Source organism: Acromyrmex echinatior, chromosome 4 (genome assembly GCF_024713525.1).
Source record: "Acromyrmex echinatior isolate Ae372 chromosome 4, ASM2471352v2, whole genome shotgun sequence".
In the NCBI taxonomy this organism is placed as follows: domain Eukaryota; kingdom Metazoa; phylum Arthropoda; class Insecta; order Hymenoptera; family Formicidae; genus Acromyrmex; species Acromyrmex echinatior.
The window spans coordinates 15513976-15539600 of record NC_141855.1 but is presented as its reverse complement, the minus strand read 5'-3'; the positions used below and the strand labels follow the sequence as shown (position 1 = coordinate 15539600).

Genomic DNA, 25625 nt, shown 5'->3' with positions numbered 1-25625 from the left:
GTCTGGTAGATCACGCACGCTTCAAGTGTAAATGTGCTTTGCATGTGGTGGCGAACGTGTCAAACGCGTATGCTGTATTGAGACGTAGACCACCGGACGGGATTCGAACGCGGGGTCTAGCGAACGGATCCCAGCGTAATTTCGACGCGTATAATTATCGATGATCGGCCGTTATGGAGACCCGGCGTAGTGCGGTGCGGTGCGGTTCTCGTTCGGTGTTTCGCTGAAACTCGATCGCGAGCGAGCGGATACTACAACCGGACAGAGAGAGCGAGAGAGAGAGAGAGAGAGAGGGAGAGGCAGGTTGGTTATTATTTATCGATGGAGATTGATTTAGAGCGCTGCTAGTCTTCGAGATTGCGATCGATCGGCGTCGCTTGAATCGCGAGCACCAAACGCGATTTTAGATCGATCGGGAAGATCATCCAATCCTCCGATTTTGATAAGAACACTGTCGAGCCTGCTCATTTCAACAAGGTTGACTCAATCTTTTTCGTTGTTGGTTGATTATTCACGCGTTTTGTTAATGATGCGAGTACTTTCTCTTTAATAATCATAATTTCTTATGAAAAGTAGTAGTGATTTTATTTCTGTTTAGTTAATCACTTAACCTTCATTCTGTTGGGAATTACTAAAATTGTATCTTCTATAGACAATAGTTTGTCTTCGAAATTTGTAAGAACAATACTTAACTGAATTGCTATGTTAAGTCGAAACTTTTAAAAGATTAATATATATGTACTGTAATAAATTAACATTATACACTATAATAATGCTAATTTCTTGTATGAATGTCCATGTGACTTATAGCTCAGTTTATTGTAGCATTTAAGACGTGAACCGTTGAATAAATTTTAGATATAGAACAGCTGTCACATAAGAAAGAGGGATAATTATTACAGTTCGATAACAGATCATTACGATGTGTGTCATTACACACGTATAAATTAATTATCTTGTCGATTTTAAATCAGTCGTTCCTTCGTGTATTCAACTTGCTGTACGTTGTAAATTAAATTACTAAATATCGATCAATTATTATTTTTCACATTAAATCTTATATTTATCAAAGATAAATATAAAATAAAAGACGTAGCTAAGATTGGCAGATCGTATTTGATAAGCATGCGCTAAAACTACTGTTTTGTGTGTGTGTGTGTGTGTGTGTGTGAATCGTTTTGTTATATTAATAAAATTGCTAATAGCTTATTGACAATATCACGTCTAAAGACGGAATTCATAGTCGTAAATAATTTTTAATTTTTAATTGAAAAATTAATTACAGATTTATATTTCGAATTGGTATTTTATATCAAATGTCTGTTTTATCTGTATTTGAAATTTGTGTTTGAAAAAAACTATTATTTACGATTATATGATTGAAGATATGTTATAAAAGAAAAATATGTATGACAATGTGCTCGTTAAGGAGGTTCTCGCGTTTGATGAAAGATAAAATCTACACGAAGAGAATTATCGTTTAAAATTTACCCTGAAAATATAGTAGTTGTGGTACAATATTTTAAAGATTTTTACCATGCACTTCTTCAAGTAAAATTAATCAAACTTATTTTATATTTTATTGCAGTTTTATTAATAAATGAGAGATTTACATTAAAATTCCTCGAAATACAATGTTGTCCCACGACTATCATATTTTCAGGGTAAACTCTAAAAAAAATTCTTTCCCTGTATAATATATATGTAATACAAAAGTTAATTAATATCAATAATATCTAAAAAAAATGTCATTGATTTTTACCGTACATTTTGAAGATATTTAATTCTAAATTTATAGAATTTTACATTTCAAATTGGAGGTATAACCTTATGCACATATATTTGCACAGTTAATCTCTTTTAAATTGGGACACTTGCGTATAAGCAATTTGGAAATCATTATAATTATAAAGTAAACGCTTAAGTTTGTGTAAAGTATCATTTAAATTGACGTAGTTTACAAGAACTTCATATTCTTTAATGAAAAAAGCTAAAATATAAATGGACGATGCGTGTACATCAAATGAGCATCTTACAACTTTTATTTTGTCATTCTGAAAATATTTAGTAACATATAAAATTAACAATAATTATATAATGGTATAAGATACTATTAGTAATCTTTTAATTTCATTATTTTAATCGTTTTACATATTATTATGAATAAACTGTCTATTGACTAGGAAGTAGAGCGCGAGAATCTCCTTAATACACCATATACATATGTATTATATTATGTATATGTAGAGTTTATCATCCAAATAAACAAATGAATGATTCAAATCTACAATTTCCTCAATCCAAAGCCGAAGTAATTTATAAATCAGCGTTTCATAAAGTAAAAAATATCTGAAGACTATATAAATCCTTGCAAAAATTAAATATAAATTGACGAATAATCAAAGATTTATAAAACTGTGATTATATTCGTTAAATAATGATCGATTATGAATACCGATTATGAATACTAAATATAACACAATAGATATATATACAACATTAATTTGACTCTCAAATTTTAAAACGATTTTTCTCGTACCTATCTTTTGTTTCTATGAGTCACATCTTCTCAGTAAAAATTTATACAAGGATTACGTTGCTAATTACCGCTGATTTTATCTAAGCCATTGATTCTCACAGCGCAATCCCTTAAAACGATCCTTCCGTCGTTGCGACTCTAATGATGCGAATTGGAAGATTAAAAGAGTACGCAAACGTACGCGTTCGCGAGAAGCGAGGAAAGCGCGTTAACCGAAGATCGAAGGAAAAGAGCGAGGAAGATTTAATCCGGCCGATACACGCGTTCGCGAAGGGAGTTCGACGTTTTCACATCGGTATAGTCATAATCCACGTACACGCGCCCGCGCGCGCTTTAGCACCTGTATACATCGCACATGAAATATGTAAGCGTGTATGCTCACCCTTTCGTCGCGCGGGCGCGTGCTCTAGTCTCGGCTATTATAGTTTGCCGCCGCGTCGTCTTCATTCAAACTCGATATGCCTGCCCGTTTGCAGCTCGATCTATCATCGCGAAACGGAGCGCGGCTCTTCATCGTTTCTCTCTCTCTCTCTCTCTTTTCTTGGCTTGCTCGTTCGCCGCCTTTCACATCAAGCGCGCTATTTTCTTTGCCAGCACGACAATACCACTACTGAGCGATCATGACTTCGTGGAATAGGGTGAGGTAGATAAGTTCACGCTTCGAGAAAAGGAGAAAGCAAAAATTGAAGGGCAAGAAAGTGAGAGAGGGAGAAAGGGAGGGCACAAAAGGATGATCGAGGGTGGTGGGAGTGACAAGTTTCAATTGCTTGACGACGAAGGGAGAGCCACAACAACTTCGCAGTGATATCTTCTTACCGTTGCGCTGCTACACATGATCGGGAAAGTGCCGTGTGATGCAACCCCCGTACACGTGCACGGGGATCGTTATACGTGCGGACACGTGTGCGTTATACATGCGTGATACGTGCACGCAATAACGAGAAGTAAATGCTCCTCGAGAGAGCACACGCGTAAATTCGCATGTAATAAAATTGCTTGTCTGTAGTGACGCAGGACCTAAAGCTTGTCTTCTCGCAGGACATAAAGATAAAATCGATATGTCGCCTTTATAAGTTCTTATTTTCTTTCTTTGTATTATGCGAGAAAAAAATCAGAATAAATCAAATTTGCGACGCGGACAATTCTTTTCGATATCTTCCCATGTATCTTAATTAATTAACATTCCTTTTAATAAGAAAATTTAGAACGTCTCTCTGTTCAATTTAATTTGCCAAGAGAATTAAAAACTCTGCATTGTGTGTTCGCGAACATCAATGAGCAAATTGAGACAACCCGCATGAGATCTTTTTCTCATGTTCATTTAAGGTATCAGGTTCGTTCGAGAGAGTACTTTAGTCGCGACTACATCTCTCAAACAAAGTTGTCAAGTTTCTTATATGTGTGTGTATGTACATATATCTCTACAAGAGCAAAAATTTTTATGTAATTAATCTTCGAAAATATTTTTTACAAAATTGTCCCAAAATTTATGACTCAAAATAACGTAGCATAAAAGTTCTCGAAAAATTAAGTAAAAAAGTTTTGTAAATTTTTATTAATAGTAGTTTTAGAGAGTTACAGGGATTTTAATATAATTAATTACAGATTACGTTATGGCCACTTGTCCATGAGTCGCGCGTACGATAGCATATTCATGCTGTAATGAGTTCACTAATATTCACACAGGTGACCGTCTGTAATTAGCCATATTTAAACCTTTATTGAGGTGTACGATGGAGTTATTCCGTCAGTTTCAATTTTTAAGTAATACGATACGAAAATTTACGATAGCAAACAATATCCCTTTACAGTGCTACAATACATGCTTATAATTATACAATCATGAGTGCTCCTTATGGACACAAGCTTTTAAATAGTCAACATTCTGTTCAGAAATATAAATATTATCGCGAGAAATCGATGAAAAAATCCTGTTCTGTCCTACCTCAAAAACTACTGCTTGAAATAAAAATTTACTTTTTTACTTAATTTTTCAAGAATTTTGTTACTATAGTATTTTAAGTTGCAAATTTTGGAACATGCTGTATAAATTTAATATTTTTAATACTTTTTACAATATTACTATTATACTATGTTAAATTATACTCAAATTGAGTTTTTGATCATTTCTAGGTTGTTACTGAATATATTAATTAAAATAATGGACTTGAACCATATGATTTAAAAGGTATATTAAATGTTATTCAAATTTAATTTATTATTTGCTAAGTACCATACGTTAACTAGAAATATCGAAAAATCATTTTATTAATCATTTCTATTTTTTAAATTAATATTACATTTTTTGTGTAGAGATGTAAGAGATAAGATTCTAAAATTTTTTGACCTTTCATGGCTTTATACTAATAAAATATTTGGTTTTTCAAATATTTTTCAGCATGTTTTTTATTTTCATTGTAATTTATTTGCTTGACCTTTTTAAGTAAGAAAGGTTGGTACTTCTAGTATTAATATGGATACCGTTATGTTGTTTACTTTGAAACTAATAAGCGATGCAACCACAGAAATAAATTGATTTGCATTGTGATGCACATAAAAGTTAAAAATAACAAAATTTATTTAATTAAGAGATTAGGTTACCATTGTTCCTTTAACATCTAAGATCATGATATACAAAAAAACTTAAGCAGTAAAAAAACGTAAACAATAAGCGAATTGATCACACAAAGATTGTACACTCAGAAAAAAATTGTGTTGGTTATTCTAATCAAATTTTTGATTAGGACAATAAAAAAAGTTAAGGTTGGTTACATATCAACAAAACTTTTTCCTGAGTGTAAGGTCATAGTAAGCAGTAGCAAGTTCAATATGTTGATTTCTTTATTGTTTACGTCTTACTGCTCAAGATTTTTGTGTGCTGTAGTTTTTACAGTGTACTACCTTTAGCGTAAAGTTGTCCACAGAAATAATTTTAACTTAAATTCACTAACAAAAAAAAGATTTTCGCGCTGACAATTAATCATACTTAAACGTGAAAAACATTTTCAAATAATCGAAAGAAGAATAATTAAAGATATGAAAATTATACATATATTTTAGATTATTTTCTAGTATCTCTCTGGCGATAGTAAAGTAATAGTAAAAATAAGTCTTGTCACATCACTATATTTCCTCGAAAGAGGAAAATATAGTGCTAAGTATCACAAGTTGGCAGTCGTTATTTAACACAACATGCGCGACTTATATTTATATCGATCATATTTATGTCAAAACGTTCCAAACGAAACCGCAATTTTCGATAAGTGTCACGCAATCAGCAAGATATCATAATGGACTAAAGTCTGATAGCTTCGGTCATTTGATGTCTGTTAAACATTACAAATTCATGTAGACGCGCGCGTGCGATGAAACTTGGTAGATGGCATTCTGATTGCTTTCGTCTTGGGAGAGCCAACGATCGCTCAATTAGTAACAAAGGATCGTAATCATGATAACGATGTCGAAGATGACGTTGACACTTACCGGCCACTCTTCGTGATGACCATTTCTGTTCCGAGCTTATGAAATTTCTCCCAGAGCTCTTTGCCCTCGAGCGTGACTTTGGGGTCATCGACGACACCGTCCTCTTCCGGATGATGAGGGGGTACGAGGGGATGATGTGGCGCCGTGAGGGGATGATGCGTGGCCAAAGGATGCGGTGATGTATGGAGCATCCCCGGCGGTAGCGGCGGCCTCAGAGGCCTCATCGTAGGACCGCCGGGACCTTGATGATGGTGATGTAACGCTGCTGCGGCCGCCGCTAGAACTTCTTCCGGCGTATGCGGGCCCAAACCTAGGCCTGAAATTTTAGCAAATGTTGTGCGATTTAGTTTGAAAAAAAAAAAATATCAATATCTGCTTGTTTTTTATTATAGATTCTTTATATGCAGATTATTATTATGTGATAGTAAGAAAGTACAGTAAAAAAAAAAAAAGAAAATTAATGAAGACATCTAGCAGCTATTTTTCGGTAGGATTAATTTAATAGAAGACCTATAATCATGGTTGATAATCGAAAATTGGTATCGGTGCACGTATGATGGGCAACATCTAGTCTCTCTCGCTATTCCATGTAAACGCAAGATGCGAGCTGTCGATCCAGCGAGTGGGCTGAAAATCAGCGATGAAATAACAAGTAAAAGACAGCTGCTTTAAGTTTCGCGAGGGTGAATCACCTGGCAATTCACGATAGCAACCCCCGGAGGAAAGTTGTGAATTCTCCTCTACGTCTCCTCGATGACCACCTTTTCTCTTCACCTTTTCTCTACTTTGGGGGGAAGGGGGAAGGTCTCAAACTTCATCGTCTCCTCTTCTCCTCTCTATTTCTTTTAAGACATTACGATGTCTTAAAAAAGATATTTTGCGGAAATTGCGAGCGGACACGAATATTTATATACACTTTATTCTTGAACTGCAAAGATGCATCTCCAAGAATAGACCTATTCGTGAATCAATAAAGCAATCTACATATATCATCTCCTTTATAGTAATAGAATATTACATATCATGATTTCAAATATAGCAACAGTGTTGTAAATTAATTAAATAGAGGAATATAATTACATTTCCTCCGAGAGAATTTAACTTTATACAAATGGAACTAATATGGAAATATATTATGTGACGAAAAAAATTCCGTTTGCTTACTTAAAATGAAATTGCAAAGTTTGCAAATGTGATAAAACGATTCAGCAATATCGAGCAAAGTGGCGACGATTTCTCGGAAATATGACTTAAAATCATATGCAGACATACAAAAAAACCTTATTTCACGCGTTGTGTGTCAATGCGGGCCATTTCGTGAGAAATTACATTAGTCGGATTAGTCCATCTAGATAACACTACCATTTGCTATAATGTCAAGTTAGCGAAAATGATTAATGTAAATCACCGTCCATAAATGTTATGAGTAATGATGCAGTTAATAGTTAACGATGTAGATACGGCAGCTCCCGGTATTTCCTTTCAATCAATTACCATCTGTAAGCGAAAAAAATGCGAAAAACCTGTTACCGCGTAATGACTTCATGATTGTTACCGCGGCAAATCTCTGTAAGTCAATCCTGAGCTCGATAACTATTATATTCAATAATCTTTGATCTCGTTTTCTCTTATGCATATTAATTATTCCGTTACTAAACATGTAAAAGAAAATATAATCGCTACTGTACAATACAATACTGTTTCTATCATATAATCTCTCTCGATAAGACATCGTGTCAATTGAAGTAATGATTCACATATAACCAGCAATATGGTACCTTCATGTATTCATCACGCAATGCTTTCTTCTCAAAACGAATAATAATAATAATTATAATAACTGAACGAGTCTGTAATTCAGTCTATATGTATATGATTAACGTTCATTTTTTTTGTCAAAGTATTGTGCATTAACGGATGATAGGTATTAAGGAGTTTTTGCAATAACATGGATTCAAATATGGAACGATTTAGTTTAGCGAACGCTAAAGTCACGTTATCCTTTTTTTAATTAGTTGTTAAGAAGAAGATAACATAATCTAGTTCACCGTCTTAAGATAAACGGTATTGCAAAAACTCCCTATTTATTGACGTAGACGCGTCAAAAAGATCTATTTGCTCATTCAATCTATCTTTGATGGTTGGTTCATTCAAAAATTTTGTTAGTGTCATTTTAGAAAATACTTTAAGCAATGCACTCTACGTCTAATAATAAATTGATCTAATAATAAATTGATCTAAAACCAACATTAAAAAAACAAAGCATCCTTAACGTTTGAAATATTTTGTTACATTATCTGTACTACCTATCTGTTTCATATATCCTAATTTATTTATATAACAATCATTCATAATTATATGTAATACCTATATCTGTGAAATTATTAAATTTTTCACATTTTTTTTTTATATAGAAGGTGTTGCAATCGTTAATAAACTTTAGTCACGACAATCACAACAGACAAAAGTGCGAAAATAAACGTATGTAACATTTTTACGACAACAACGCATACAACGCAAATATTGTACATATATCTCAAATTACAGTCATAACATTAATTTATACGCGCGTTAAATATATATGTTACCTTTTGTAATACAATAAAATCCTAAAATGTAACAATGCATAACTTTAGTTTTGCACGATTTTACATCCACGTGTACATCTTTTTATTGTAATCGACTTCTCGTCGATAAATCAGATTGGCTTTTATATACGAAACTATCCACACGCGCTGTCATAATTTAAATTATATTCTGCAATCGTAAGATGCACGGTGTGCAGGAGATGAATAATTAGGCAACGCATGGACGGAGGAATCTGTTTGCAACCGTATTTGTTGTTTGCGCGTTAAACGTAATATGTATTTGCGTTTGTGTAAAGACAAGCGATGTGGATATAATACTAGAGTAAAGTTATGGGCACTAAGTCGATAATGATATACCGCGCGATCTTATAACAGATTTGCGAGACTGCTTATTCCAGGCGCGGTTTCTTGCCATCTCTTTTTTGTCATTAATATTATATATTTAAAATATTGAAAACACACCGCTCGCCGTTTTGCCGATGTCTCGATCAAGATGTAATACGCAATGTAATTCATACTCGAGCATGTGGCCACGATTATAAACATATCACGGTGTCACATCGGTCATGTCATGCCAGACTTTCGCCAATGAACGAGAGATTGATCGCGCGAAATAGAGGATATTTTTACGCGTTAATGCATTCAGGAAACGGCTATAAATTCGCCGAAATTCGTAGCATATTAACTGAACGAAAGCGCTAGTGAACTGTGATGTTTGGTATTCCGTTCGTTTATCAAACGTACATCCCAGATACATCTGACGCAGCTGAATCGAATTTTATCGAACACTTACCCGCGTACACTCGATGTATTTTGATTTTTATTCGTGAACCAGTAACGGAAATATACGCGTTTCGACGCGACGCGACGCGACGTTCTTTAACCGCCGCGTTTTTTAATAGGGCGTGTTATATTTTTCAGTTGAATCCACGCGCAATGAGTACCGCTAAAAATGTTCAGCCGGACAGCCGCTAAAAATGTAAGCGGAATAATACGATTGTTTACAATGATTGTGGTATCGCTGCTAATCGAGAGAGAGAGTGAGGAGAAAGAAAAAAGTAACTGTCGGCTGTTAACTGTCCGCAACGCGGCATTTATGTAACGTCGAGCCGCATTATTTCTTATCAAAGGAGATGAAACTTTGAGTGTTGTGTGACGCAAGTGCGAAGTTCCTGTCGAGATGATGGCGCGGATTAAGCCACTCTTCATTTAATTTCCATTTATTTTGCTCTTTTACTAATTTTCGTGTCGTTCCTCGACCGCGTCGGATTGCATATTCATTATATTACTGGTGATTCCAACGTAAGTACAACATTCTTCCTGTCGGGTATTTCGCCAAGCCCTATTTCTATTTTAATGAAAATGGAAACATTAATTAGCGCAAAGTGTGCAACCTTGGGATACATATCTAGAATTCTTGCGACATACACGAATCACTTATTGTGCTTAATAAGATTAAGGACATTGAAGAATATTGAAATTTTCGAGATTTCGAAAAAACTTGTTGGAAAAAGCTGTATCTGAAGTCTGATTTCGGGACAATTTCGCGTTTGCGGTTACGATTTTTTCCATATTAATTACGCGCGACATGGAACTTTGATCGCAGAACGCACGCTTTGTTACGCCGCTCACAAATACGCGGCGAATTTAATAACTCTCCCACGATTGGAAAGACCGTTATCAAGCAGTGAAAATACATTGCTTCATTGCGGCCAATTTATCAACGGTCGTGCGTAGCCTATTCTCTGCGCAAGTAATACATTATTGAAAATTATAAACAAGCAGCAGGCGTATAAAGCCTCGATAAAATGCAGAACGCGGATTTTCGATTTACCGAACGTGATTTCTGCGCCGCACAATACCTTAATACAATTGCTAACAGCAAGACACAACAATGCCCCGCACATTTAATCGTACCACGATCACATTCGAATTTTCCATCGTTTTCACGAGCGGCGATTTTGCCACTGTTCGCCACGTAGTCTTTTTACGTGTACACCTAACTGAAATGAACGACAGATTAATGCGATCAGTCGCCTACGAATGGGATTATTATCGCTCCGCAAAGTGGAACTAGAATTAATTTAACGATAAAGACTAATATATTTTATTTCGGTCTTTAGAATCCGATCTAAATCTGATCGAACGAATTTACAAGGCGTTTTTATGTTTCGTCTTATCATAAATTGTCGCCGCGTTGTATATTCGACAAACAGAAATAAAACGTATATTTCACTTTCCTTTTTGAATATTCAGTTCCTTTTTTCTTCCCCCCCCCTCTCTCTCTCTCTCTCTCTCTCTTTCCTCTCACCATCTCCATTGCTGTCGTTTTCTCCTCGGAGTACACGGGTTACGCACGCATGTACACGCGTGCGTCCCGAATTTCGAATGCAAGGAACGTCGGGCATGCCCTTGGCAAGATTAATCGCCACTACCTTATGGTCAGTTGGCCACGAGCCCGACTGACTATAGAAAAGAGGAAGAAGGACGAGCCGCGCCGCACCGCATCGTTTCGAAAAATGACGAGAAAGAGACACAATAACAGATGACAGATCGCCGTTGCATCCTGGCTCGACGATCGGATGTCGCGATGAACCGCGAGAATGTCGGCGACGCCAACGAACGGCTGCGCGTCGCGATTACAAATGAAGATGCAAACAATGCACAGTGCTCTCTTTCCAAGAGTTTTAAATTAACTGCGTTTCCCTCATTTTGAAGATTTCTCCGTTTAATTGGAAACAGAAGTATTCAAATGTTTTTGTTAGACAAAAAAAATATTTGACCATTTAAATGTTTCTAATCGGGGAGGGGGTTAATTCTTTTCTCGGAAAATTTTCAATCCAATATATTGAATACGTTATTATAACAAGTGAAAGAGTTGTACGTCAGCAGGAGCTAAATTGTCTAGCGGCAACACGGTAACGCGCGTGTCTACCGACGTCGGGAATTAATTCATCATTTAGCCTAACGAAGGGAATAACTAGTTGTAGCGGATGAGGTGGACGCGCGTAATAATGCGATGTCAGATAAGACGAGGACGAGCGATGAGCACGTTGTCGGCTCTGGAAATCGTTCTTCCGATTCTTTTTTTTTTTTTTTTTCCACGCACCTGGCACGACATTTGCAGACAGCATTGCGCATCCCGCTGTTATTACAGTCACAAAGTAAAAACGAATGATAAAAAAATTCTATTTTCTTTTTCTAAATCGTTCTTCATTTCTAATAATTCTGTGCTAATAGAAAACTTACAACTTTTTTCTTACGTGTGTCGATATATAATTCCAGAACTCTTCAAACACATTTTCCGATATTGCGCATGTACCTATTTTATTATTGTTAGCAACGTTGACGCATTTCGCTCGCCGTCGCATTCTCAAACACTTTCTTTCCACGAAACGTCTCGCATTTTTGCATATTCGTATGCGAATTGAAATTTCCATTCGTCGCGTCGGTGGAAATGCATACGAGACAATACGTTCTGAAAGTAATGCCGAAGAACCGAGTTGCGAATTCACGTTCGCCCCGCTCATTTAACGCCGGAGATATGCTAGATCGATTACATTATCACTGCCTAAGTTATAATATGTTGCTGACTATGTACAGCACCAATCGCAATTTTTGTCGACTGAAACACAACGGAAGAGCACAGGCAATAAAGAAACGGGGAGTAACAGATTTCAACGTATCTGAAACCGTGTCTATGTCAGAATACATAGTTTCTAACAGATTGAAATCTGGGATTCTCCATTTCTGTTGTCTGTGCTTTTGAATTGTGAATCTTAGACTAATCGCGCTTGGAAAAATAAAATTCTTTCGATTCTTTCGATGATGTTAATGTTGTAATCACTGAATCGGGTGTAATCCGGATTCTTTTTTATATCAGTTCGCGTATATCGATACGAATCACATTTTCATGATTAATGTGCTGATGTATCTTCCGAAAGAAACCACCCTATCCTTTTTTTTTTCAGAGGAACAAAATATATTATCGGCGCGCAATTTGTTCAAACTGAAAATTACAAATTTTACACAAAAGTATTATTAGGCGTCAAGACTGTTCGCTGAACTGTGTTGAAATTCATTATATTATACTTTAATATATATAAGCTTTAGTTTTTTCCCGCGAAAAGAAGTTAGATATCTATCAGCATTATAAGCTAATAAATTAATCAGAAAAGATTTATCTTTAATAGAAACATGCTTTATGACCCAAAAAGTTGCAATTAATCTTTCGATTGAGAATGCACAAGGGGAACGTACTTATACATGTAATCTCGAGATATTTCACCAACGAGAGATATTTCATTCTCGCAAGATATTGGCCAACTATTCTGAAAATATTGTCACACCCTCAGATAATCTCATTATGAATTGTGACGGATCGAGTCATTATAGTCGCAATTCGACTCCAATAAATTTCTCTCGCGAAACTCTCCATCGAAGAATAACAGATAAGCCAACGTCGAACCATTGACAACACTTTTGGCAACATTTTTCTTTCTTTCTTTCAGGCGAATAATCTCAGGAATAAATATTATTGAGAAAACAATTAGCAGCCGATTGGTTGGGCACAATCAAATGTCGTGACATTAGCGCCAATCTTTATAATGGCATCAAACGACTCGGCAAACAAGGTAATAAACTGTCTTTAATTAGCGGCATTTAATATCAATAGCGGCGGGCTACGTCGCTTTATCGTCGCGCGAATTAACAATGGCTGCCATTCGCGAGATCAGTCTAATTATTGCGCAGTATCGCGCGAGGAGGAAAAAAAAAAGAGATCGCGAAAAAACGCACCTCTTGGAAGCGGCGCGGCGGACAAAATTTGCGCGCAATATTTCATAAGCCGTTTTTCTTCCGTGCAGCCATCGCATCGCGCGCGCTTTGACTTTGACGTCGCACGCCAAGTTGTACGCGATCAGGATATTGCGTAAAGTTCATGAGACGAAACGAGACGAGATGAGACGAGACGACATGAGTGACAAACGAGAGACTTCCAGCCGGTCACGAAATGTGTCCTTCCGAAAAACATGCGCGTTTCCGGCGGCGACAATGGCATCACGCCAGAACAACAACAAGATGCGTCCGCACCGCAAATTTCTTCTCGAAATGCCGGGCGATTATTACGTCGATTTCCAACTGATGAGAAAACTCAAGATCGACGACTTTTGCCGTTCTATCTGTAACGTTACGTGGCTCGGACTTGTCACCGAAAAAAAAAACGAGTCAAACTCGCGATACGAAGAATATTTATCAAACCTGACGATAAATTCTATACACGGGATTTAGCTTTCATTTTATGGATAAAATAGGCGAAGATAGAGGTGGTATCTAAGCGCTAGTTATATTCGCTGAAGATAAAAAGCAGAAAATGATATGTCCGCGATGTGAAAATCGGGAAAGTAAACAACGTATCCATAAAACGAGCCGACAACCTGCCTAATACTCGCGCCGGTAACTACCGTCTCCCGCGGACTGTAACCGAAATAAACACCGTCAGCATTACCGTTGGCACGCAACAAGTTTGTTTAGCTCATACGGTTATCGTACGGCTCGTAAAAAACTTGTTGACTCCTTTCTTTCTCTCTCTCTCATCGCGCTGACGTTTATTAATTAAATTGCAAGAGCACTTTCCTCGACGAAAAGGCAGTCTCTACGGAGGATTAGACGGCTAGAATCCGCGCGAATAGAAGATCTGACTGTCGTGACGCACGAGACTAACCAAAAATAACTGATATAATCCGACGGATCATACGGTCAGAATGAATCTGGGATCTAACAGTAAAATGAAGGTCCTTTATCCTTTACAGCCAAAGCTGTAATTGATAACGTAATTGATAAAAAAGATAAAAGAAAGATCACGATGCTCACCTGGTGGCGTAATACCGTGGGGGTTGAGGTGCGGATGATGATGCGCGCCGGCGAGTATCCCCTTGGCCTGAAGATGATGCGCCGCCGCTGCGGTTGGTCCCGGCGAACTGGTGGGCGGCAGATGTGCCGGACCGTAGAAACTCGCTGCCGCCAGGGCGGCAGCGCTGAAGTAACTCGCGGCCGCCACCGCCGAGGATGGGTGCGACAAGTCACGCTGGCCGCTCGCGGGTAAGGGCGGCGGAGTCTCCGGTGCTGCGGCCGGACTACCGGGTCCGCCGGGCGGCGGAGAAGCGCTACCCTGGGACGACGAGCCGCCCAGAATACCAGGCGGATGGCTACTCGCCGCGGTCAACAGCGAGGAGACGCTAAAGTCCGTCGGTCGCGGTGCCGCCGGTGCCGGTAGGGGTCCGGTGATGTGGCCGTTCGGGTTGCTGGCGGGCGGCGTGCCGCCGGCGATCGAGTTAGCGAAGGTCGAATGTTGATTCAGAGCCGTCGCTGACGCGGGATACGCCATCCCAGGCCCCCCGGCCTCGGCCCGCGGCCCCGTATTCGCACCCTCGACCACGTTAGCCTCCAATTCTATGCCAAGTCTACGTCGTTGACCGTCGACGTCCTTCGCGGAGGAGTCCTCCTCCTCCTCCACCACCACCTCCTCGGGCCGTGATCGCTGCTGCAGCGCGGAGGGTTGCGGAGTGCTGGCGCAGTGGGTACCCCTGCACGCCGTGTCTTGTTCGAATCTCATCGAGACGGGCGGGTGTGCCGAGTCGCGCGAGATTCCTCTTCGAGTGACTCAAACCTTGCGCCGCGCCGCTCTGGGGATTTTGCTCGCCTCCTACCCGAATTTCTACGACCCGAATTCCGCACGCGGGAGTCGTTCACGAGCCGTCGGACGGACGCTCGACGCTCGACGCTCCGACTGCGTTCACTCTTCCTCGCGCGAATCTATCTGCTTAGGTTAGGTCAATGAAAACGATTGCGCTCGTTCCTCCACATATCCACGCGTTCCCACGAGAGAGAAGCAACGCGCCTTCAAGATCACTATGGATCACGTTCCTCGGCGGGACGCCCACGTATTTTCGCGCCAATTTCCGGCCCGCGTAGGAAATCGCCGACGATCGTCTCGCTACTGCAGAATGACGATGGAAATTGCCTAGTCGACATCTTACGATGCGGACCCTCGATCCTGCCGGCAGGATTGTCCGACGTTTCAGCGATCTTTCACCAAGTGGCACCGAGTACATTCGATCGGACTATCACTCGCGAGAGACTATCGTCCGTTTTCGAAGCACCTAATCTAATCGGGCCGAGCCCGACGAGAGGTACACTGACACTCGGAATCGTCGACGAGCTGGAACACTCGCGAGCGGACGTCTACGGGGACGACGCCGCGTGATAGATCTTCAGTATAAGAGTCACTCCCATGTCGAGACACTAGCCGCGAGTCACTCTAGGCCATAGTTGTTGTAGGCAAATCCGTCGTTCTCACTAATCACTTACTTGTCACCGACTCGTTCGCAAAATCTTTCGCCGCCGTCTTTTCCTCTTGTTCGTTTTTCTCTCGAATGCTTCAAAACGCGACACTCGGACACTCGTTTGATCGTCCGACGGACGATAAAAGATCCCCAGTCTTGACAGAGTAGAGCGACAGAGGACAGTCCAGTTGAACGTAGGGAAATGTTCGTCACACGCCGGTCTCTCACGCGTGATCGGCGACACGAGGTAGCGCAAAAGTGGACGATTCGACGACGATGACAAATAAACAGGAGGATCGACGCGCGGATTTATCCTTCTCTCGACGACGAGACGAGGACGTTCGGTCGGGGCTGAAGAAGAAGAGCCTTTCGGACGAAAGGTGTTACTTGGGTGGCGCCGCGATGGTCACTGAGCAGCGCTAGGATTGACACCTACTCTGGGGGCTCACCCCCACACCTCCCACGGAGGTGTTGGTGTGCTAAAGTCCCCGTCCGGATTCAGGGCGGTGTGTATATGGTACGCGCGGCGACGGCCGCGTGTATATGGGTGGTCCGCGGCACCGTGTGTGCGTGCGTTACGCGCGCGTGTATACAGACCGCGGTCTGTGCCTGCGCCGCAGAACGGACGCGGGAGGCGTGAATGCTGGAGGGCAGCGACGCGAAGACTGAGACCATGCGGGCGGGGGCTCCTCCTCCCTTCCTCTATCACCAGCCAGGCTCGGGAGTGGGGGTCCGGCCTTCCCCAACTGTCTGCAAGCAGCCGCGAGAGCGACAAGGACCGAGCAACAAAGACCGCGATGAAACGAACCCGGCGACCCGGTGGGGAGAAGGGATAGGGTGAATTTCGCGGCACCTTCTCCCTACCAACCGGTCGGGCGATAATGAGCGCTCGTACTCCGGATTGGCGTTCCGGCGCCAATCCGAGCGGCGTTGGACTCGACGCCTTTTCCGACGCTACTCGAGCCAACGACCGGTCTCACTCGCGCCTTCGCACACACGCTCTCCCTGTCTCCTCTCCTGACGGACTTATCCCCACCGCTACGCGTCACGTATACACACTCGCGACGCTCTTCGTTTGTCGTCGGTGAACGGTACCCTCGACGTGCGCCCCCACTATCTTCCTTCTAAGGGTGTTAACCGCGAGTACGCCCATTAACACCACCCTGCGTCACTGCCTTCCAACGAGGGCGGGGGCATCGAAATACGGAGGAAGGGAGCGCACGACCGACGCGACGTCGCGAGGTGTCGTTAGTGGAGCTCGCTCGAATCTTCGCCGACTGAACGTTAACGCTCTCGCATTTGACACGCGAGAGAATTTTCACATCTGAGTTGCCACGTTGGTCGACACCTTCGTTTCGTGTATCATAGAATAATGCCACTGCTATCAGATATCATTTCGCATCTCGATTAAATTGCATTCTTTTGATTGAACAGTTTTTTTTTTCCGAGATAACAAAGTCTTATTTTTCTTCTAATAAAAATTCAAGTATAACCAGAGCGAGAGGACAATTTTTCGAATTTTTTCTTGAAAAAAATAAATAATTTGATTAGGATTGAGAAATGAGTTACTCGAACACGCATTATATTTTCACGCACATTATAGTTTTAGTAAATACTAATAAATTTTCATTAGTTGGCCATACTGTTTGAATATAATCGAGAAATTTGCTTAAATATTATACATTTATCATATATGTATGTTATATTATCAGTAAGCTTAGATTTGCGTATTTCATTAAATGCAATATTTTTAACACGCGTTCCGAATCATTTAACTCCATTATAATAAAAGAATTAAAATTTATGTATAAGCGAATTTCGATTACTCGGATAATATGGATGATATGAACAGATGCTCGTGTACTAATTGCACATTTTTAGTAATTCCTATTCAGATATTATTAACTTTAACTTCAACTGTCGTTAAATAAAATTCTAAATTAATAATAAGGAATACATCTTCAAAAATTCTAACTTAATGATATGGAGTATAACATATCTCCATTTAATAAGGTGTAGTATAATGTAATGTACTTTTGCCACAATAATATTACATCTTCTGACTTATTATATCTTACAATTCCGGAATCGAAAAAATATCAAGATTATTCGAGCGAATCAGAATGAGTCACGAAAAATCACGCAATTGAAGATGAAACGAACTAGTCTGTAAGTGAAGTTCGATCGAAATTATATAAAAAGCCTTATTCGAAAAAATTACAACATGCATAATAGTACCTCGGAGAAGCACTATTATTACATATTGTAATCTTGAGAACGAGGCTTGAAATATAATTCATCTGTGTAAAATCAAGTTTGGCGACGAGTTTCGCTCAAAAATGTATAGATATTCATATAAATATCTTTCCATCGTACGTGCACTCGCGTGCGGCGAATATACTTTATCATCGCCGTAATGCAATACAATTGCAACCACATCGGGAATTCACCGAGTTTTCCGCGAAATACCGCGAGTGAGAAGTTTTCGAGAGCCGTGCCAAAATTCGCACGGTACAGCGTCATGAGTCTCACCCTATCTCACTCCATCCTTCTCGCTCGCACTCTCAGGCGCTCCGTCTCTCGTTTCAGCGGTAGCAGCGACAGAGAGGAAACCCATAGCCACACCCTCTATACCCCTACCGTTACCGCGATCATCCCCTCTTATGGTATCACGTGATCCAATCCGTTCCCCTCTCGCGCTTACCGTCTCTGTCGTCCGCCGTGCTTCCCCGTCTCGTCTCTCGTGGGTGCCGCCCTTCACCCTTTACTCCTAGCGAAACCTCTCCCGCTTTTTCTCTGTCGTGAAACGCTCGACGCTCGTCCTTCGCGCCACAGAGTGTCGCTGAGACGCCCAGAGCATCACAGTGTTGCCAAATCCGCGAGAAGGCTTTTCTACTCGTGCGGACTGGAATTATGCATCCAGAATCACATTATTCGGGAGCATCATAAAGAGTGAGACCATCACACTGAAACCGTCGATCGGAAATTGTTTTTTTTTATTGGCCCACAGCGAAATTCAGTCTGCCAGGCCGTGATCCGGTTTAATCGTAATTATATGGGGAGAGAGAAACGCGGGAGGATTAAACGTCTGGAATAAAGGGGCGGATCATGTTGCTTCATTATTTATTGCTTCTACAGTGAATTATTGGCAACGTGCACTTTTCCATTGCACTTTTTATGAACTCAATTTTTCTGATTTACTTCACAAGAGAAAAATAATAATAGTGCTTGAAGACTTTTGCCTCTAATCATGTTTCAAATTTCATGTAGGTAAACATACTTCAGAACACACGTCGAATTGAATGCATCGATATTATATAACGCGAAAAAAAATTTATAATATACATATATGTATAAGTTTTATTATATATAGAAAATTTGTGTATTATAAAATATATATAATAATTTACATAAAGTTAATATTAGTGTTAATATTAATGTAAAATGCGATATCTTTATAATATTTTATTGATTTAAATATAACTTATAGCATATGTCTAGATTTTTCAAATTAAAAAAGATTTTCCCAAATCAATTTTATTTTAAAGAAGAAATTTTCTTATTTCTTGTATATCTTTGGAGTAAAAGATTAAACAAGTTGAGTTATTCATGTAACAAAACGTATTAACACAGCGTGTACATCTGATAAATTATTTCTCATAACGTCACCTTATACCAGTTCTCATTTGTCTCCATCCTGCTAGATTATCAGACACTCATCGTAGACAGCTCATTCTACACTTTTCGTTTTCTTTCTTTTCTTGATCGATCTGAGGAAAATGTGCGACGGCAATCGAAGCTTCTATATGTTAGCTATCGGATAGAGGCAGTGAAACGTAAAGAAAACGAAAAAAAAAATATATATATATATATATATATATATATGAAGCAAAAGGCGAGAGAAAGAACGTCTGAAAATCCTACGAGTACATATATACTGCAAGAAACCCCACAGTGAGAAAGAGAAGGAGCTTAGTCGCCTCTTCGCGTGTCCGAGACGACGTGGTAGCGAACGGCTGAGGCAAGAGCAAAGTTTGTCCTCGTCGGCAGGGAGATAGCGGTGTGAGACAGAAAAAGAGAGAAAGAAGGGGAAAGAAAAAAATCCCGCCACCGAGCGCCGTGATATGCGGAGTCAGGGGGAAATAACGTAAGATGGAAAGAGAACGACGGCGCGGGCGAGAGAAAGAGAGAGGTGGTCATAATCGCGCAGACCGCGTCATAATCCGCGACGAAAAACATTTGACGAGCGCACCGGGCTGGTAAAGGGGCAACGCGATAGGGCGTGGCTTGGTTTAACTCCGCCTACGTGCCTGACTGCTCCCTTCTACTATCATCACTCGATCCGTAAGTAGGGGTCTAGTCTTACGCGACGCGGAATCGTACCGAGTGTACGAGGCGAGGAAGTGGGGGGGTCTGCGAGACGAGGATGGAGATTCGTGCGGCATTCGTCCCGTGACCACGATGAGAGTAGGACGAAAAGACGGGACACACAGAGAGCAATGTGTTTTACACATACGCGCGCGCGTATGTGTCCAGCATATACGGTGAGATCTTTTTTGCGCGCATACACGGTGGTCTCGTTGGCTGCAGGTCAGTGTGGAGATTGGTTTAGCTCAAGTTTTGTACGAAGGAACTTGATGCAGCGTTCCTTACGCCGCGTATATATCGCTTGGTGTGCAGCCGATGAACCTCCCATAAGACATCCCACAGATTTTGCCAGACAATTATATCAAGTCCAGCGACGTGATTTGATGAACAAAACTCTGTTAGATTATTGCGTCGATATGACTACGTCGAAATAATTAAATTATATTGTGAAACTAATCTTTTGGCCTACAAGTACAAAAAGACTATATATATATATATATATATATATATATATATATATATATATATATATATATATACGAAGAAACGTGAGATTCCTGACAGTCCCCCCCCCCCAGTGTATGTTGATTCAACATAACTAAAATTGAAATCTTGTCATATATATATGTATAGAACTTTTTTATTTGATTAAATTAAATTTTGCTTCTAAGAAATATTATATATAAAAGCGATTGTTTAATTTTATTCTTTCAATTGCTAGTGTAATAATTAAATGTACAAAAAAAACAAGTAACAATTAAATAAAGAGCTCATGTATCACATGTGGTAAAGCATGTAATGAAAAGCAGGTAATTTTATGAATAATCAGGGACAATTTTGCAACACATATATGTAAGATAAACTTTTCTTTCAGATTGCACAAACTTTATTGCTCACAAAATAATAGATATTCTAAAATGATTCTTGATAAAATATAGTTAGGAAAAGTATACTAATAAACATTTATATTTACGATAAAGTTATCTAAAGGCAAGATATATCCACGAGATATACATATATAGACGATGATAAATACGTTAAAATGAGAAAGTATGCACCTACAAAGTTAACGCATGCTTTTTAAAGAAATTGAAAAATGTTATGTAACAAGTTTCTTATGTAACAAGCTATAATAATTATATCATACAGGTCGTTTCAAAATCAGTTTCGTCAAAATGATATAAACTTTGCGCTTTAGGCGATAATATTACTATCAAATTATGTCTTCGATTGCGCGTGGCTGTTCCGCCCGCAGGAAGTGGACAGTACGCGTATGTAGTACATCCGGTCTTTGAAACGCTACGTTGATAGTGCCAATAACTCGCATATAATTAATGATGCCTACCAACCACTGTTCGCGAGTACGCCACCCCGATATAGACCATTTGTTCCTCCCCCGATGCGGTGAACCATCGCATACGCGTAGTCGCATTAGTTAACCACAGTGGCTGCGAAATTCTGGAAACTGACGAACTGCATATAGGAGAGGGAATCGAGCCAGATGAATTCATGTGCAAGAAAAAAATATATCGACTTAAGGTGATTCCACATGGTCAATAATAATACTAATCGATAATACTGACAGTATGCATCAACATTTTCAGTATTTTTACAACCTTATACAATTAGTATTATTGACAATATACTTGATTTTAGTTTTACATACCTTATCTATTGCACTGTGACATACTGTAATATGGATCTTAATAAAACTGATACCGATGTTCGAGAATCAAAATCCAGATCACTGACAGTTATTCTATACGCCAATCTACTAATATTAATCACGTACGTAGTCATCAGTAATATTGTCAGTATTTGTTAATACTGATAGTATTATTGATTGTGTAAGGTCACCTTTAAATTGTGATTGCAAGATTGAAAACATGCGCTAGAAACGTGGAATAAATAGTAATAAGTATTAATATGTCCGATATTACACTGTTATATATTATACTATTTATAGTGTCAAATTTAATCTAATGTATAATTGAGTAGGAGCAGTGGCGACTTATATTGGGTTAAATTTGACATTATAGATTTAACAGTGTACATTCATTCAATACCTGTACAACAGGACTACAACTATGCTATATCTGACTTATCTAATTGTAGATGTAACTATCATATTTAATTTCCTCTATAGATATACACATTCTTTATATTGTTTCTTTCCTTTAAAAATGATGCAACTAAAAAATTTAAGTTTCTCAGAAAAAGGAAAAAAATTACTTTTCAACTTGATAGAAAATTATTTATTAATCGAATAATATCAGCAAAAAGAACATATTCTTGATAATCAAATGTCATCTTTGTTTCACGATTCTTAAAAATTTCACTACCCTATTTGAATTGTGACGGTTTTGGCGATTTTTTATTAAGTAAAGTTAATTCACTTTTAATGATAAGATCATGTTTGCCTAATTCATTCATAATCACGTTTCTTAGTAGTGTCACTTTTGTAGTAAGAGATACAATAGACGATTTCAAACTTGTTCCCCACAAAATCAACAATCTCGATTTCTATCTCATCCTTAAGTTATCTTCTACAACCAGATATCGTATTCCATGACGCCTTTTTATTTTACTAAACAGCGACTACTCGGCAAGCTGGATACGCAAAATGAATTTCCCTCAGTCAGTATTTCGAACGGAGATTCCAAGCAGATAGAGTACATCGGCCCCGCTATATGTATATCAACGCGCAGCCTATAAATCTTCTCGGCCCATAAACAAAGCTTTTGAACGCGAAAGGTCGTTGCAGCATGTGCGTGACGACCGTCGCTTCGCTCTCTTCACGAGTAACTCGCGAAAGAGACAACAGAGTAGGAGGAGTAACTCGCGCGAGGGTGACGAGACTAAAGGCGGGGTGGAACGGAGCTGAAAGCTCTGACGGCTGAATTTAACGCCAAACTCATCAAGTCGCAGCTTGTTTCTTCGAGAGAAGGAGTACCGCGGCCAATTTTGTACTGTTAGCTGCTTCGTCTTCTCATATCTTAGCACATGTATCCCTCTCGAGTTCCTCGAGACTTCGACGATGTTATAGACATGAGACAGTCTGCAGTTTGTACCATCCATGAAGCACTATTCATAGACGTGCGTGTAATGTCGAAATTTACTTTTACGCGCGCACACACACATACACACACACACATATGTATATACATATGTAAAACATAGAAAATACATATATGAAATGATAAGCGAAACTGTTTGTACAAGTGTAAAATTATTTTGTGCCGCAAGAACACATTTTAACGTGAAGAGAAACGGATTTTTCTCTGCGAGAAAATACGAGAGGCTGGAACATGCGGATTCTGCTTTAAGTAAGTTGTTCGCGCTGGGAAATCGAAGAAGACACTAATGAAGGTTGCGTGATACCAACTGATCATCGGTAGATTGAAATTGGAGCGTAAATGGCGTGTACTCGTCATCACCTTTGAAGGCAGCTTTTCCTCAGAAAATTCAGCAAAGAAACACTGCCAGGCTTAGCAACGTATCGCTGGGATAGACGGGAAAATTGTGCGCGAGGACGCACGGAACAAACCAATTAAGTATTTTAATGGGACAGGATTACCCGCGGCTCTGTAACAATCGGATAAAACAATCGGAGGGCATGCCGATCCATCCCCACCGAGAGCGATGGCAAAGCCGGATAGCTTCGGGGTGATCGTTGTCGACGAGGACGAGAGGAACAAAGGGCTGGAGGAGAGACGACGAGAGGTGATGGCGGTGACGGTGATGGTTTAGAAGTGTGGAAAGACAGCGAAAATTTCCGACGTCACTCCAGCGCGCCGCGGGCGTGTAAATTTGCACGGATCGATTCCGGATAGGAGAAACGAAGAGGGAAAGATAGAAAGAGCGAGCGAGAGAGGAGATCATGGCCGGTTCAGGAAAACGCGGGAGCGCGAGAGGAGAGTCAAGTATCTAACCGACACGACGCGGCAACGAAACGCCCGGAACAAACAACAAACAAGCAAACAAAAACCGGCATCCGCCGTCTCCACGGCGCCTACTCGCGCGCTCGACACGTCACGATTTTCGAATTCTCCAGCCCGTCCGATCCTACGTACTACTAATTACGTGATGGGATGCAGTGGCGAAAAGAAGAAAAAAATGCGTGAATGTCAATTATACCTTACGCTTCTTAACCTGAGTTTTGACGATCGACTTTACGTGCAACGTGAATATTCGAATGAATATTCGAATAGACGTTACTACGATAGTTGTTATAAAATTGATACTTCGTAACTGTAGTAACGCTTTAATGAAGGTAAAACACATTTATGTATTAATTTTTAAAAGTTTATGATTATAGTTATATATAGTATAAATCAAATAAATAGTTGTGCATAATATAATAACGCAATAGGAATAGGAATAAGCTTTTTACTCTTTTTTACTTCTTTTTTCTCAGAATTAATAACTCACAATTGCAAAGACATGTAGATAGATTGAATTAATGTGACACTCTCATAGATGTACAAGGATAATACAGTCGTCCTGTTAACATGCAGCGACAAATACGCCGATAGATTTGGATAATAAATCGGGGTCGGCGAGTGTCGGGCCCTCGATGGGATATCGCCGATCCATCGATGTGTTTAGCAGATTTTGGGGTGGAAGAAGCTAGAGAGATCAGAATTCGTTCGACGAACCCCGACGTTTACCGACGTAATCCGTAGCGACCGTAGCGATCTGTAGAAGAGCAGGAAAGCCAGAAGCGGGAGGGTGGTTCTCGATCGAGTGGTTTGACAGGGGTAGTTTAGTCCGAGATATATATATATTTCTAATACTATTAGCCGGTGTTCCGTTACACAACGACAGATGGACAGGCGAGGAGATATATGCGTTCTGTTTGGATTTCGGTGTTCGAGGGTGCAGCTGCGAGTGTGTTATACCGCGCGTTACCCTATTTGTGCCCCGACATCAATTGATAGTTTTGGTAAACGAGAATCTCTCCACAATAAGCCTCGTAACGCTTTGCAGGTTTAGCTTGGCATCTTCGTTCGAGAATATTCGTTTCTTTTATAATGCGATTTTAAAACCTCGAGATTCTCCAATTCGGCGCAGTGAATTAAGATTCCAAGTGAAATTTACTCGATGTCTTAGATTTTTTTACATATTGTGTGTTTGAATTTGATTAAGATTTACAAAAATTGAATATGATTTGAAAAATCTCATATCGCCAGTTTGATAGAAAAATGATAAAAATAAAAAAATTAGCATTAAAGTTGTAGCGTTCGAATTTTGAAAACTCATGATATAATTTTAAAGAGTTCATATGTTGGTATAACATGAAAA

General features: G+C 39.6%; 1 protein-coding gene and 1 long non-coding RNA gene across 8 annotated transcripts in view; one reads left to right on the top strand and one right to left on the bottom strand.

Annotated features, from left to right (window-relative positions):
* bi (T-box transcription factor bifid) overlaps window positions 1–16633 on the bottom strand; it is a 103428-nt gene extending 86795 nt beyond the window's left edge. For 3 of the 7 annotated variants that reach the window (XM_087405797.1, XM_087405792.1, XM_087405796.1), the window contains exons 1-2: window positions 14482–16632; window positions 6023–6338 (exon numbers count right to left, since the gene is read on the bottom strand). In XM_087405797.1, the coding sequence (XP_087261923.1) occupies window positions 6023–6338; window positions 14482–15223 (1058 nt within the window). In that variant the 5' untranslated portion in view covers window positions 15224–16632. Of the gene's footprint in view, window positions 1–6022; window positions 6339–14481 lie in introns of all 7 variants that reach the window. The other 4 variants (XM_087405795.1, XM_087405794.1, XM_087405791.1 and 1 more) reach the window with 4 other exon arrangements.
* A 3642-nt stretch (window positions 16634–20275) lies between these two features.
* The window catches only part of LOC147910034 (uncharacterized), a 73250-nt gene continuing 67900 nt past the window's right edge, over window positions 20276–25625 (top strand). The window contains exon 1 of the long non-coding RNA XR_015544962.1: window positions 20276–20497. This is a non-coding gene — a long non-coding RNA (uncharacterized LOC147910034). The remainder of the gene's footprint in view (window positions 20498–25625) is intronic.